The sequence below is a fragment of the Neovison vison genome, chromosome 4 (assembly GCF_020171115.1).
Source record: "Neovison vison isolate M4711 chromosome 4, ASM_NN_V1, whole genome shotgun sequence".
In the NCBI taxonomy this organism is placed as follows: domain Eukaryota; kingdom Metazoa; phylum Chordata; class Mammalia; order Carnivora; family Mustelidae; genus Neogale; species Neogale vison.
The window spans coordinates 73,323,588-73,336,082 of NC_058094.1; the positions used below are offsets into that span (position 1 = coordinate 73,323,588).

The 12,495-nt window shown below is 40.5% G+C and overlaps 1 protein-coding gene across 1 annotated transcript in view; it reads left to right on the top strand.

Moving 5' to 3' along the window:
• The window catches only part of ASPH (aspartate beta-hydroxylase), a 219,291-nt gene that overhangs the window by 163,888 nt on the left and 42,908 nt on the right, over positions 1–12,495 (top strand). Inside the window, exons 19-21 of the mRNA XM_044245543.1 lie at positions 2,672–2,770; positions 4,816–4,905; positions 10,341–10,478. Of these exons, the coding sequence (XP_044101478.1) occupies positions 2,672–2,770; positions 4,816–4,905; positions 10,341–10,478 (327 nt within the window). The remainder of the gene's footprint in view (positions 1–2,671; positions 2,771–4,815; positions 4,906–10,340; positions 10,479–12,495) is intronic.

Sequence of the window (12,495 nt, forward strand, 5' to 3'; positions counted from 1 at the left end):
ATTTATTTATTTTTAAGGATTTTATTTATTTATTTGACAGAGGAAGAGACAGCGAGAGAGGGAACACAAGCAGAGGGAGTAGAAGAGGGCGAAGCAGCCTTCCCACCGAGCAGGGAGCCCGATGCGGGGCTCAATCCCAGGACCCTGGGATCCGGACCTGAGCCAAAGGCAGATGCTTAACGACTGAGCCACCCTGGCACCCCTGCTTCATTATTTTTTTTTTTTTTAACTCTCTTCTCCTGTGCCTTGAATACCTCCTCCCCAACAATCCCCCATCTTCCCTTGGCCTGGTGAACTCCTATTTATCCCTAAAGCCCTTTCAGACCTTGCGTTTGCCACACCAACCCTAGAGCGAGCCAAGTGCTCCTCCTCTTTACCGCCACTTGCCTTGTGCCCATCGCTGTGGCTGCACTCACCATGTTGTATGACCATTGTCTGCTTGTGAATCTGTCTTCCTTCCATGACTGAGACATCCCATGAGAAAAGACAGTGTATCTCGCTTATATGTCCAGACCTTAGAAGAGCTCTGTGTATTCTAAAATATCTGGCAAAGGAATACATGTGTTAATTACTTGAGAGGGTGATTGTCATCTGTGTAGCTGCAATCATTGCAATTCAATTCCAGAAGTATTTATTGTGCTCTTGTTCAGCGTCAAGCTCGATAACGGGTGCTTGGAAGGTGAAGAAGAAGCAGGGTCTGTGCTTGCAGAAATCTGGTTGGGAGGAAAGCCCAATGTGCCCTCATCTATTCAATTACTATAGCTTTCTTGATGACCTGCCATGTGCTGGGCACCATTCTAAGCATTGGGTGATCAGCAGTGAGTGCAACAGACAAAATCCCCGCACAGCTTACATCTTAGTGGGAAAAAATAAAAGATTAACAAGTCAAATGGTGGTGAGCACTATGAAGAAGAGGAATCAGGATAAAGAAGTCAAAAGAGTGACTAATGCACAAGGGATTCGTTCTGTTCTATAGGGAATGGTTGAGGGTTGGTTCACCAAGATAGTGACCTCTGAGCAAAGACTTCATGCAGGTGAGGGAGTGAGCCATTCTGATATCTGGGAGAAGAGTATTTGAGGCAAAGGAGTATTGCACATGCAAAGGTCCTGAGGCAGGGTGCCTTTGACTTGCTGTGCAGGAGCAAGGAATCTAGGGCTCCTCATGGTGGCTGGAAGGGGGGGGGGCAGGGCCTTAGGAGAGGAACCCAAAGAGGTAGAGAGGCCCAACTCAAAGGAGGCCCAGAAGACTGTCCCTAGAATTGGTCTTTTACTCTGATTGAAATGGAACCCATCTGGTTCTGAACAGAGGAGGGATGGGGTTTAACAGAGTACTTAGTGTGCTCATTCAGGGTCCCCTCTGGAGAAAGGGCTACAGGAGAGGCACTCTGGGGGTGGAGAAGGTCTGCGGTTAGGAGGCTTGTGTGAAGACACAGGGGAGAGGTAACCAGATGAGGACCAGGGGGCAGTGGTGAATATGGTGGCAGGGACATGATTCTGAATATTTCTTGAAGGGAATGTTGACTGGATTTGTGAATGGATGAGGTGCAGGACCACCTACAAACTGAAAAATTCTGAAGTATCAATCGTGTGCACTGTGGACTCTTGGAGGGGAGGGGGTCCGCTCTCCCGAACACTGGGACATGTATAAGGAGCCCATGGTGGCTGCCGCTGTCTTGTCCCACTCAGGCTGATGGATGACGAGAAGCTCCAGGATATTCAGGATATCCATCTTTACATTCACTCAGCTCGAATCTTCATCTTTCACTTTTGTTCCATGCATGAGTTTGTCTTTGTGGCTTTACAAGTTGAATGTTGTTTTGATTTCTCACTGCTAATATTTAATTTAAAGGCATTCTGCATAATTTATATTTAATTATAATAAATGGATATTATAATAAACAGTGATTTGACTTATATTAAATATTTACTTGGGTTTTATCACAGAATATTGGATTTGCTCATCACTTTATCTTCGGTCCTAAAATGGTCTGGGCCTTCAAGAAATTATTGTTAAATGAACAGATCATGATAGATGGCAAATGCAAATCTAAATTTGCTCTTATTTAAGGCAATGTATAAAGTATACATACAAACAAATATATGATAACCATTCAGAGTTGACTTTTTTTTTTTTTTAAGATTTTATTTATTTATTAGAGAGAGAGATCAGGAGTAGGCAGAGGTGGGGGAAACAGCCTCCCTGCCGAGCAGAGAGCCCAATGCAGGGCTCAATCCCAGGACCCTGAGATCACTACCTGAGCCAAAGGCAGAGGCTTAACCCACTGAGCCACCCAGGCACCCCCAGAATTGACTTTAAATGGAGCAATTTTAAAGCCCCTTTTTTCCCTGATCACTAACAAAAGGCTGAGGTCATACCAGTTCACAGAGAACTTTGCTGATTTGCATTGTTCAATCAGTGCTTTCATAGTCACTGCCTTTTCATTCATTTTTTTCATTCTCGGAAAACTGATGTGTAGATGCAAGCATTCTGAGTTGACGAGAAATTTGGGGGCATTTAAACTTAATATGGCAATGAGACAAAACACTAGTGTTTTAAGCTATGACATCATAATCCACTCCAAGCACAGCAAAGCTAATTAAAATTTGTTTTGACAGCCATTTGTAGAATTTGTAGTCAGTTACAATAGTTTTCTGTTTCCTTTGAGTTTAGGTTCTGAATGTGACACCAAACGACGGCTTTGCTAAAGTACATTATGGCTTTATCCTGAAGGCGCAGAACAAAATTGCTGAGAGCATTCCCTATTTAAAGGTAACTGTCCCTGCCCTTCCTCTGTTTTTCATCTTCTGATTCCTTCGACTCATCTGGACTCCCTTGATTATGCATTGTTGATTGATCAGCGTGTACTGCTGAGTCTTTTCATCTTCAGAATGTACACCCTCTGACTGTGACATTTCTAGGCAGTGATTGAGGCTGTTGGATATAGAAATGCCAACCATATCAGCAGAGATGATGTAGAGAAGACATTCTGAAGAAATTCCTAAAACTGTATTAGTTTGTATTTAAATGGGAAAGGTAGACCAAAATTACCAATATGATAGTTTAAAATATAGGCAACATATTAAATGTTCCTTTTAGTGTTTAATTATACATTCGGTCTAGCTTGAACGGAACTCATGACAACCTATATGAAGTATGAGAACCATTGTTGCCTGAATAGGTCAAACCCTAAAAACGTGGTAGCTCAAAATACTCAGATTAAAATATGCTGTCTTGTTTTGTCTTCTGTATCTAGTTGTAAATCCTTGAAGATGCACCAGAATCACAGGCCTGGTCTAGCTAAGGACTGTTCAGCAGAACTTTCCGTCACAGTAGGAAGGTCCTTTATTTCTATGCTCCAATATGTTAGCCACTGGCCACATGTGCCTTTTGGCACCTGAAATGTGGCTAATATGACTGAGGAACTGGATTTCTAGCTTTCATTTTATTTCATTTTAATCAAAATAGTGATGTGTACCTAGCATCTATCATGTTAGACAAGTAGATGGTGGAATACTTGTGAACTTTTTTTTTTTTTAAGTAGCAATATACATCACACTTCCATGATCTCTTTCTTTCACATGACTTAAATCAGAGATCTCAAATAGCAGCCCACTGATTGCAGATAGCTTGCATATTTTATTTGGCCAGCAAAGTTCTATTAAAAACAATTTTCATTGCTTGTTTTAGTGAAGAATCTGAGCGTTTTATTTAATCATGGCAATTTCTGATTTCTCTTGAAAGATCACATCTGGCCCATATCCCAGCACAGGAGCAGAGCAATGCTGTCCCCTTGAGGTGGCCTGCATGTCACTGGCATCTCTACACCTTTACATTCCCTGCCAGGACCTGCTGAACATGGGGTTTCTCTGACTGAAAGTGTTCCCCGCACATTTCCTCTGACATAATAAGGAACTAATAGTGTTCTCTCTGCTTCAGAGTTGGGGAAACCGAGAGCTGGGTCTGTTAGTTAACTTGTCAGTCAAGAGCCCCGATCACAGGTCTCCTCTCCTAAGTGATGCTACTCCTATTCATTGCTGCTACTGTCCAACATTATGCAAATACAGTTTCTATTGGGTTTCTGATGAAGAGACCTGAAAATGCAGATTTTAATTTTTTTATCTTTGTCCTTTTATTTCTCTGAATTCATTCTCTTGCTTTAATAGTTTTTCTCACACTCTATTTTTGTTGTTGTTTTGTTGTTTATATACATCTCAGTTCAGTCCGTATGTGGGAGATGGGGTAGAAATCAGCTAAATGTTTTAGCATTGGATTTGTTTAATGACAACTACATTTGCAAAGAGTCCAGCTGGCTTTAATCCTATTGGAAGTTTTGTAAAAGATTTCATTAAAAGGTAAAGATGCATTTTTTTCGAGTAGAAGGAAATATTATTTTCAGTTGGGTCTCTGTCACTTCAAACATCTTATGAACAACTAAATATTTTACTTCAAGAATAAAAAGCCTCCAGATGACATATGGTCGGATTTGGAGAGCAAACTAAATGGGATAGCTACCCAGTCACGAAATTCTTTGGGGTTGTGAAATAAGATTGGTTCCACAGAGATGATTCACATACTAATTTTCTGGGCTATTACATTGTTAATTAGTGATAAACGTATTACTGAATTTAACTTTATCACCTCTTTTTGCATTTGCATTTTAAAGGTTTACCAGTAACCTAATTGCCAAACTTTAATATTGAGGTGAATTTTTCTGGTCCTTAGATTTTGTATGGTATATAAAGATGAAGTAAATCAATGAATTATAGCCAGTATTTAATTTTTTTCATTAAATACAAATATTGTCCTTTTTACAGGAGGGAATAGAATCTGGAGATCCCGGCACTGATGATGGAAGGTTTTACTTCCACCTGGGGGATGCCATGCAGCGGGTTGGGAACAAAGAGGTAATGAACTTGTTAATTTTTTGTTCTCTTAATGGACATGGTGGAGTTGGGGATGGTGGGTGGCGGGGGGAAGTAACTCTGGGAGAAATTTATACTTGAAAAAATATTTTGAGCATATACTTCAAAGGTGGTGATTGAAACTATTTAGCTATTTAAAATTTGTTTCAAACAGCCCAACATCTCCTGCAGGCCTGGAAAGAATTTTGGGGATTTTTGAACTTTATAGTTTCTTTCAAGAAACTGGTTGAGTAATACTAAGAGCAGCCTCTCAATGAGTACATGTGTACATGTGTGTGTGAGTGTGTGCATGCACACATGTGGGTATGGACACAGAAAGAGATAAGCATTGCCCTGAAAAAAATATCTTTAAAATGATGAAAAGATGTCTTTGGAGTTGCTTAAATATTTTAACAATATTTTAACAGTATGCCTAGACTTGTTTTTATTTTATTTTTGGATTTTAAAAAGTAGTTATTTTTAGAATGAAGCTTTTATTCAGCTGAGTCCTGAGCACACACTGAACCCAGTGATTAATTATGTAAATTACCTTCTGGTATTTAATACCAAGTTTCAAATGAATACATGTAGCTCTAGTAATAACAGGTACTGACACGAAAAATGTAGAAGCTAAAAGAAGTTACATGTTTTCTTTGTAAGTATTGCTGTTTTTTTCCGAGCCCGTGTCAACTTCTTTAAACATAGCATTAGATTATGATTAATCATGACATCGTGTACTGAAGTTCCCAAACTGTCAGAATCACCATGTTTGTTGGTGGAGAGTAAAGCCCACCTTTTCTTTTACATCATCACGGGGTCTAGCCTGGGCTGTCCTTACAGTCCTGGATAAAGGGATGAAGTGTGCCACTGAATCTTGGTAACCATGGCATTCCATATATGTTGTAAAGTGCAGTCAGCTTACAGGATAAAAATAAAAGATAACACAGCTTTAGGTTTCTAAAATAAATAAGAACATGGAACCATCTGGAAAAGTGAAGGTTCATAAGAGTGGGGGTGGGGGGAAGGTTGTGATGGGGTAATTGCCAGCTAGACACACGAACCAGTTTGGGGTAAGAGAGATTTGGATGATTGACACTGTTTTCTTTATACATTACTGTGCATCTGTGCTTTTCCCCTCTAACCTATCAGTCAGTCACCTGGAGTAAAATGAGGCATTAGAAGTGAAGAAGGGAAGATAACTTGCTTATTAGCTCTCATTTTTGTGTTTCTTCATTGTTTTAGATACAGATGCCTGGTACAAATGATACAAATGCCTCCTTTGAGTGAGAAGGATAAGAAAGATTTTGCTGTGGTTTCTAACACTGCATAAATGTTCATGTCTGATTGCTAGAAATGTAATTGTCACTAATTAATGTATCTTTGAACATCTTAGGGTCCAGGGCAGAGACAGATAAAAGAAGTCTGCGATTTATTCTCACATCGTAGATGAAAACAGCCCTTACTTCAAGGGCAAGAATCCACTACTAAACATTTGTCAGGGGCTGGGGATTTGAACCTAGGGGACTGTTCTATCAGCTTAATTACCATTCGTGTGCAAAGGACTCACAGTTCTTGAATTTAAAAAACTCACAAGGATTTGTCCTTACAGCAGAACAAAATTAAGCTTTATAGGAGCCCCATGTCCGGATATTCTCGATCTCGGGTATCAAATCTGTGAATTGACTGTTGTGCTCTGAGTTTGCAAACCGGGAACCAACCGTCCTTCATGTTCCAATGCATGCAGCTCTGCTCAGACACCAAAAGAGGAGCAAAGCCCCAGCCTCTGTGCTGCAGAGGCTGACAATGAATTGTTTTTGCAGAAGGTTTTCCTAACAGGTTTATTTCAAATGGACAGCAAGAGGGAGGGAGACCCACCATGATGATCTTACAGCCTTTCAGCCACAGCTGTGCTTAGGATTTCTAGAACTTGCAAACCCACAGCTCGTCTCCTACTCCAAGTCCAGATTCCCGTGTCTGCTGCCTGCTTAGTGTCCCCATGCGAGAGGACAGCTCACTTGTCTTCCCCTAAACTGTGGTTCTTCCTGGGTTCCATCTCTCCTTCGATGATACTGCCCCCTTCTCTCCAGTGAGGTCAGGGCCAGGTTCAGGGAAGTCAGTTTCTTCAGCCTCTGGCTCCCAGCCCACCTGCCTGCCTGCTCACACAGTGTTGCCCTTTGTCACGGTCCACCCTTAGGCACGGCTGGATGAGCCTGGCTGTTGTTTCTTGCTTTAGCCTTACTTTCTTCCAGACTACTGTGTGTTCAAAATCCCTGCACTGCCAAATACATGTTATTTGTACACAAATACACATGAAGTTGTATTCCAGGGGAAGGCATTCACAGTCCTCCATGGTCTGGCGGCAGCTGTAGTCACCACAAGTGTGTCTCATGTGCCCCACCATGCCCTGCACTCCAGGCAGGACAGGGTCCAGCTGGGGCCACACCTGACACATGGGTTTTTCTGTGTGGCGATCGTTCTTTGGACATATTATTTCTGTGTAGGGAGTGTGTGTGTGTGTGTGTGTGTGTGTGTAAACCATACCTAGCAGTAATTTAAAGCATAGAAGACAGTAATATTAAACACGTGTAAGAAGAAATCCCCAGGTGATCTTTCTGTTTATTTCATATCCTTTATTAGAGGTCTAAAGGGGAATAGTAAAGAAAGAATTTTTAGAGGATTCTAACTTGATCATTGATGTTGTAGCAATTTGTATTGTAAGAAAGCGATCTGACTGAATTTATTGGGTCCTCTATATGATTGAAGATAATTTCTTAGAATTCCTGATGTATCATTGTCATGGTTTTGTTTCTTTAAAAGTTACATAGCAGGGGCACCTGGGTGCTCAGTGGGTTAAAGCCTCTGCCTTTGGCTCAGGTCATGATCCCGGGGTCCTGGGATCGAGCCCCGCATCGGTCTCTCTGCTCAGCGGGGAGTCTGCTTCCCCCTCTCTCTCTGCCTGCCTGTCTGCCTAATTGTGATCTCTCTCTCTGTGTCAAATAAATAAATAAAATCTTAAAAAAAAAAAAAAGTTATATAGCAGAGGGCTACAAAATGAAGGGTCCAGGAGGACTGACTGAGTGCGAGGAAAGACCTTGTAGATAGTTTAAACATGCCACCGTAGGCTAAGTCACTTGCCCAGGCATCAAGCATGGTTAAAATCAGGTCCAGGTCTACATTCTGACTTCTAACTCCTGAACTAGTGCTAGGAGCCTTCCTGGTTTGGTTTTATATATTTATATATATATATATATATATATATATATATATATATATTTTTTTTTTTTTTTTTCCCCCTCACTTCTGACAATGTGCCTGGTCCATGAAGTGAATTGCTGCTGACTCAAAAATAAGCATTTCAAAAAATCACCTGTGGGAATTATTATTGTTCTTCAGTTTAACTCGGAAAGGTATAGGAAATACAATCCTAAATATGAATTGGATAGAAATAACTTAAAAAGTCAAATAAATTTCAAAAGTAAAATTTTTTTTTTTTTTTTTTAAATTCAGACAGTGATTAGCCACGTTAAGTTTCTGGCTTGTAAAGATACAACTTTATGGCTACAACTAACATGTATTTCAAGGAAAACATATAAGAATGATTAGTAGATATGATCTTGATTTGAGATACTATTGAGAAAGATAAGAATATCACTTTTGATAGTTTTTTTCTTTTTTAATGATACAAAGATAGGAGAAAAGTGGAGTAAGCCAGAGCCCTGGGTTGTAGTTCAAGATATTTAGCCTTTTTAAGCCTCGGTTTCAACATTTGTAAAAATGGACATACTTGAGGTTATTAGAGAGAGCAAATGTGATTGCACATGGAAAAGTGAGTAATAAACTAAAAAGTGTTCCTGGAAATAAGAAGTGGTATTGTTACCACACTTGACTTTCTAGTGAAGGAAATACTGACCTAAGAATTTTAAGACTTTTAAAAGGTAATATTTTTTACATTTATTTATTTTGTTTAAAGATGGTATTTATTTATTTGAGGGACAGTGATCATAAATAGGCAGAGAGGCAGGCAGAGAGAGAAGGGGAAGCAGGCTCCCTGCCAAACAGAGAGCCCGATGCGGGGCTGGATCCCAGGATGCTGGGATCATGACTCGCGCCATAGGCAGAGGCTTTAACCCACTGAGCCACCCGGGCGCCCCTATTTTTTATATTTAAAGTACATCTGGGGGTCATTTGGATGTCCAACTCTTCGTTTTAGCTCAGGTCATGATCTCTGGGTTGTGAGATACAGTCCTATGTCAGGCTCCATGCTCAGTGGGGAGTCTGCTTTGAGATGGTCTCCCTCTCCCTCTGCTCCTCCCCTCAGTGTGCGCACACACACGCTCACGCGTGCTCGCTCTCACTCCCTCTCTCTCTCTCTGGAATAAATGGATCTTTAACAAAAACAATAATAAAATATATCCAGAGGTTTATGAAGATGTTCTTTTGAATATATTCTTGATCCACCTGGTATTAAATGCCTGTATTTAATTGATCCAAGTGTGTATTTGTAATCACTCTTCAGAAAGCCCTCATTAGCTCAGACTTAGAGTCACTGTTAAGCATAGCCCTGGAGCGTCTTCCAACCCGAAGACAATGGAGTGAGCATGCGCGGCGCAGGAACCTTGCGGGAGAGCCCCTGGGGAGCATATGGTGAGGGTGTCACTGGAAGGAGACATATGGAGCGGCATACTCTCCAGCCAGCTGTCCCTGAAAAGGCTAGTCTTCTTGGAGGCAAGTTGTATCGTGTTCCAATTAGCCTAAAGCCACAAATGTTATCCCTCATGGCAGGAAAAAAACCTGAAAAGGAACAAAAATTCCCCTTTAAAAAGCCTAGTATGGACTATTGCTATTTTTATTGCAATAAAATAGAAATGCTCAGAATGAGATTTCCTTTCTATTTAATCTAACGGAGGATTCATAATCTCTTACCTTGGGGTCGGCTTCTGAAATGCAGATGTGGGAAGAAGGTACATGTGAAAAGAAGTCACTTTTCCTTTTCACAATTGGATTCGGTAATCACAAATATTTTGGAAGAAATTATTAAAAGCATAATCCTTTCCTTTTAAAGGAAGCACAAAAGTAGAACTGGAGAAATGAAGGTGAAAAGATAAAACCCATTATGGTTTCTTAGATTATTTATTCACTTAACACATGAGTCCTAGACTCTGTGCCGGACACTTGGAGGAAGACGGAAAGGAGCGCAGCCTGAGGCCGCTTCACGGGAGCATAAACCCTCAGAAGGAAAATAAAAGGCAGACGTGCATTCATAAGGAAAATACGTCATGATCAGAAACCTAATCGAGTAATGATATTTTCACCAGTATAACCAATTTGGGCATCTGACTAGCAAACTCTTTATTTAAAATTTACCAAAGTGATTCTCAATTTTTTTAATTAATAGAACTGCTTCCTGTGTCCATGGCTCAATCCTTCTGTTCTTTCAGGCATATAAGTGGTACGAGCTTGGGCACAAGAGGGGCCATTTTGCATCTGTATGGCAGCGCTCTCTCTACAACGTGCATGGACTGAAAGCCCAGCCCTGGTGGACCCCGAAAGAAACAGGCTACACAGAATTAGTGAAGGTGAGTGCTGACTTGGACTTGATTCTCATGAATCGTGTGTTTCCTACTCAAAGTCAGAGAATGCTTACCATAAAGAGGAATGTCAGGGTGGAGATAGATTTTACATCCAGTGACATTTGCAAAAAGATTGCAGAAGGAATCTTTTCATCCCATTAGCCAAAAGCTCAGTTTAGATGGTGAAGAAAGGAATTTTTCTTGAAGAGCTGGCTGTTCTCATACATTTTGACTTTAGGACCCCTTTACACTTTAAAAATTATTATGGAGTGCCCCAAGGAGTCTATGTGTTGGGGAGGGGGCTACGTCTATCAATATAATTATCAGAAATTGAAACTAAAAGTATTATTTATGAATTCTTTAAAAATAACAAAAACATCATTGCATGTTAATATAAATAACTTAAAAAATAACTTTAAGGGTGCCTGGGTGGCTCAGTCTGTTAGGCATCCAGCTCTTGGTTTCACCTTGGGCCGTAATCTTGGGGGTCGTGAGATTGAGCCCCATGTTGGTTTTGGTGCTCAGCAGGGAGTCTGCTGGAGATTCTCTCTCTCCCTCTGCCCCTCCCCCTGCTTGTTCTCTCTCTGAAATAAGTAAATCAATCTTACAAGTTAAAATAAACTTGATTTTCAAAACAAAAAAAATGTAGTAAGAAGAGTAGAATCATTTTATATTTTTACAAATCTCTTTGATGCCTGGCATAATACAGGATAAGAGGATTCTCCTATCTACTTTACGTATGCATCCATTAGAGTGGTGATTATGTCATATGTCAGGTAGCATCTGGAAAATTCCATTGTACACCATGAAATATTGAGTATGAAAAGGGCAAATAACATCTTTATATTATTGAGGAAATAGTTTTGATCTTGCAGAACCCCTAAAAGGGTCTAGGAATCCACTAGGTATCCCTGGACCACATTTTGAAAACCACTACCTCTGACTGGATAGGGAAAAAAAAAAAAAGAAACGGCAAATACTTTTAGAATATGTTGTAGCAGATTTGTAGGATAGAGAAACTGAGTGATTCTGACAACTTAATGGAAAAACAAACAAACAAAAAATGCAAGAGAAAAATTGGAAGCTTTTATTTTGGTGAATTAAATCCAAATGGTAAGAATATCTGCTTGGTAATTTTGGTAGTGGCTGGTCAGAAGTTTGTGATTGCTTTGGTAAGCTCTTTCTTCTTGTTAGATGTATTAATAAAATGGGAGGTAAATTAACTCACAGGGGTTTTTTTTGTGGTTTTTTAAAATCATTTTATTAACATATAATGTATTATTTGCCCCGGGGTACAGGTCTGTGAGTCATCAGGCTTACACACTTCATTGCATTCACCATAGCACATACCCTCCTTAATGTCCATAACCCAGCCACCCTATCCCTCCCACCCCACCTCTCCACCTCTCCAGCAACCCTCAGTTTGTTTTGTGAGATTAAGAGTTTCATGGGACACCTGGGTGGCTCCGTCGGTTAAGCCACTGCCTTTGGCTCAGGTCATGATCTCAGGGTCCTGGGATCAAGTCCTGCATTGAGCTCCTTGCTAGATAGGGAGCCTGCTTCCCTCTCTCTGCCTCTGCCTGCCACTCTACCTGCTTGTGTCCGTGTGCTCGCTCTCTCTCTCTCTCTGACAAATAAATAAATAAATAAATAATAAATCTTTAAAAAAAAAAAGAGTCTCTTACGGTTTGACTCCCTCTCAATCCCACCTTGTTTCATTTTTTCCTTCTCAACCCCCCGCAACCCCCCACCCCGATTCTCAAATTCCTCATATCATAATTGTCTTTTTCTGATTGACTTATTTCACTAAGCATGATGCCCTCTAGTTCCATCTACGTCATTGAAAATGGCAAGATTTCATTTCTTTTGATGGCTGCATAGTATTCCATTGTGTGTGTGTGTGTATCACATCTTCTTTATCCATTCATCTGTTAATGGGCATCTAGGTTCTTTCCATAGTTCAGCTATTGTGGACATTGCTGCTATAAACATCCAGGTGCATGTTCCCCTTCAGATCACTACA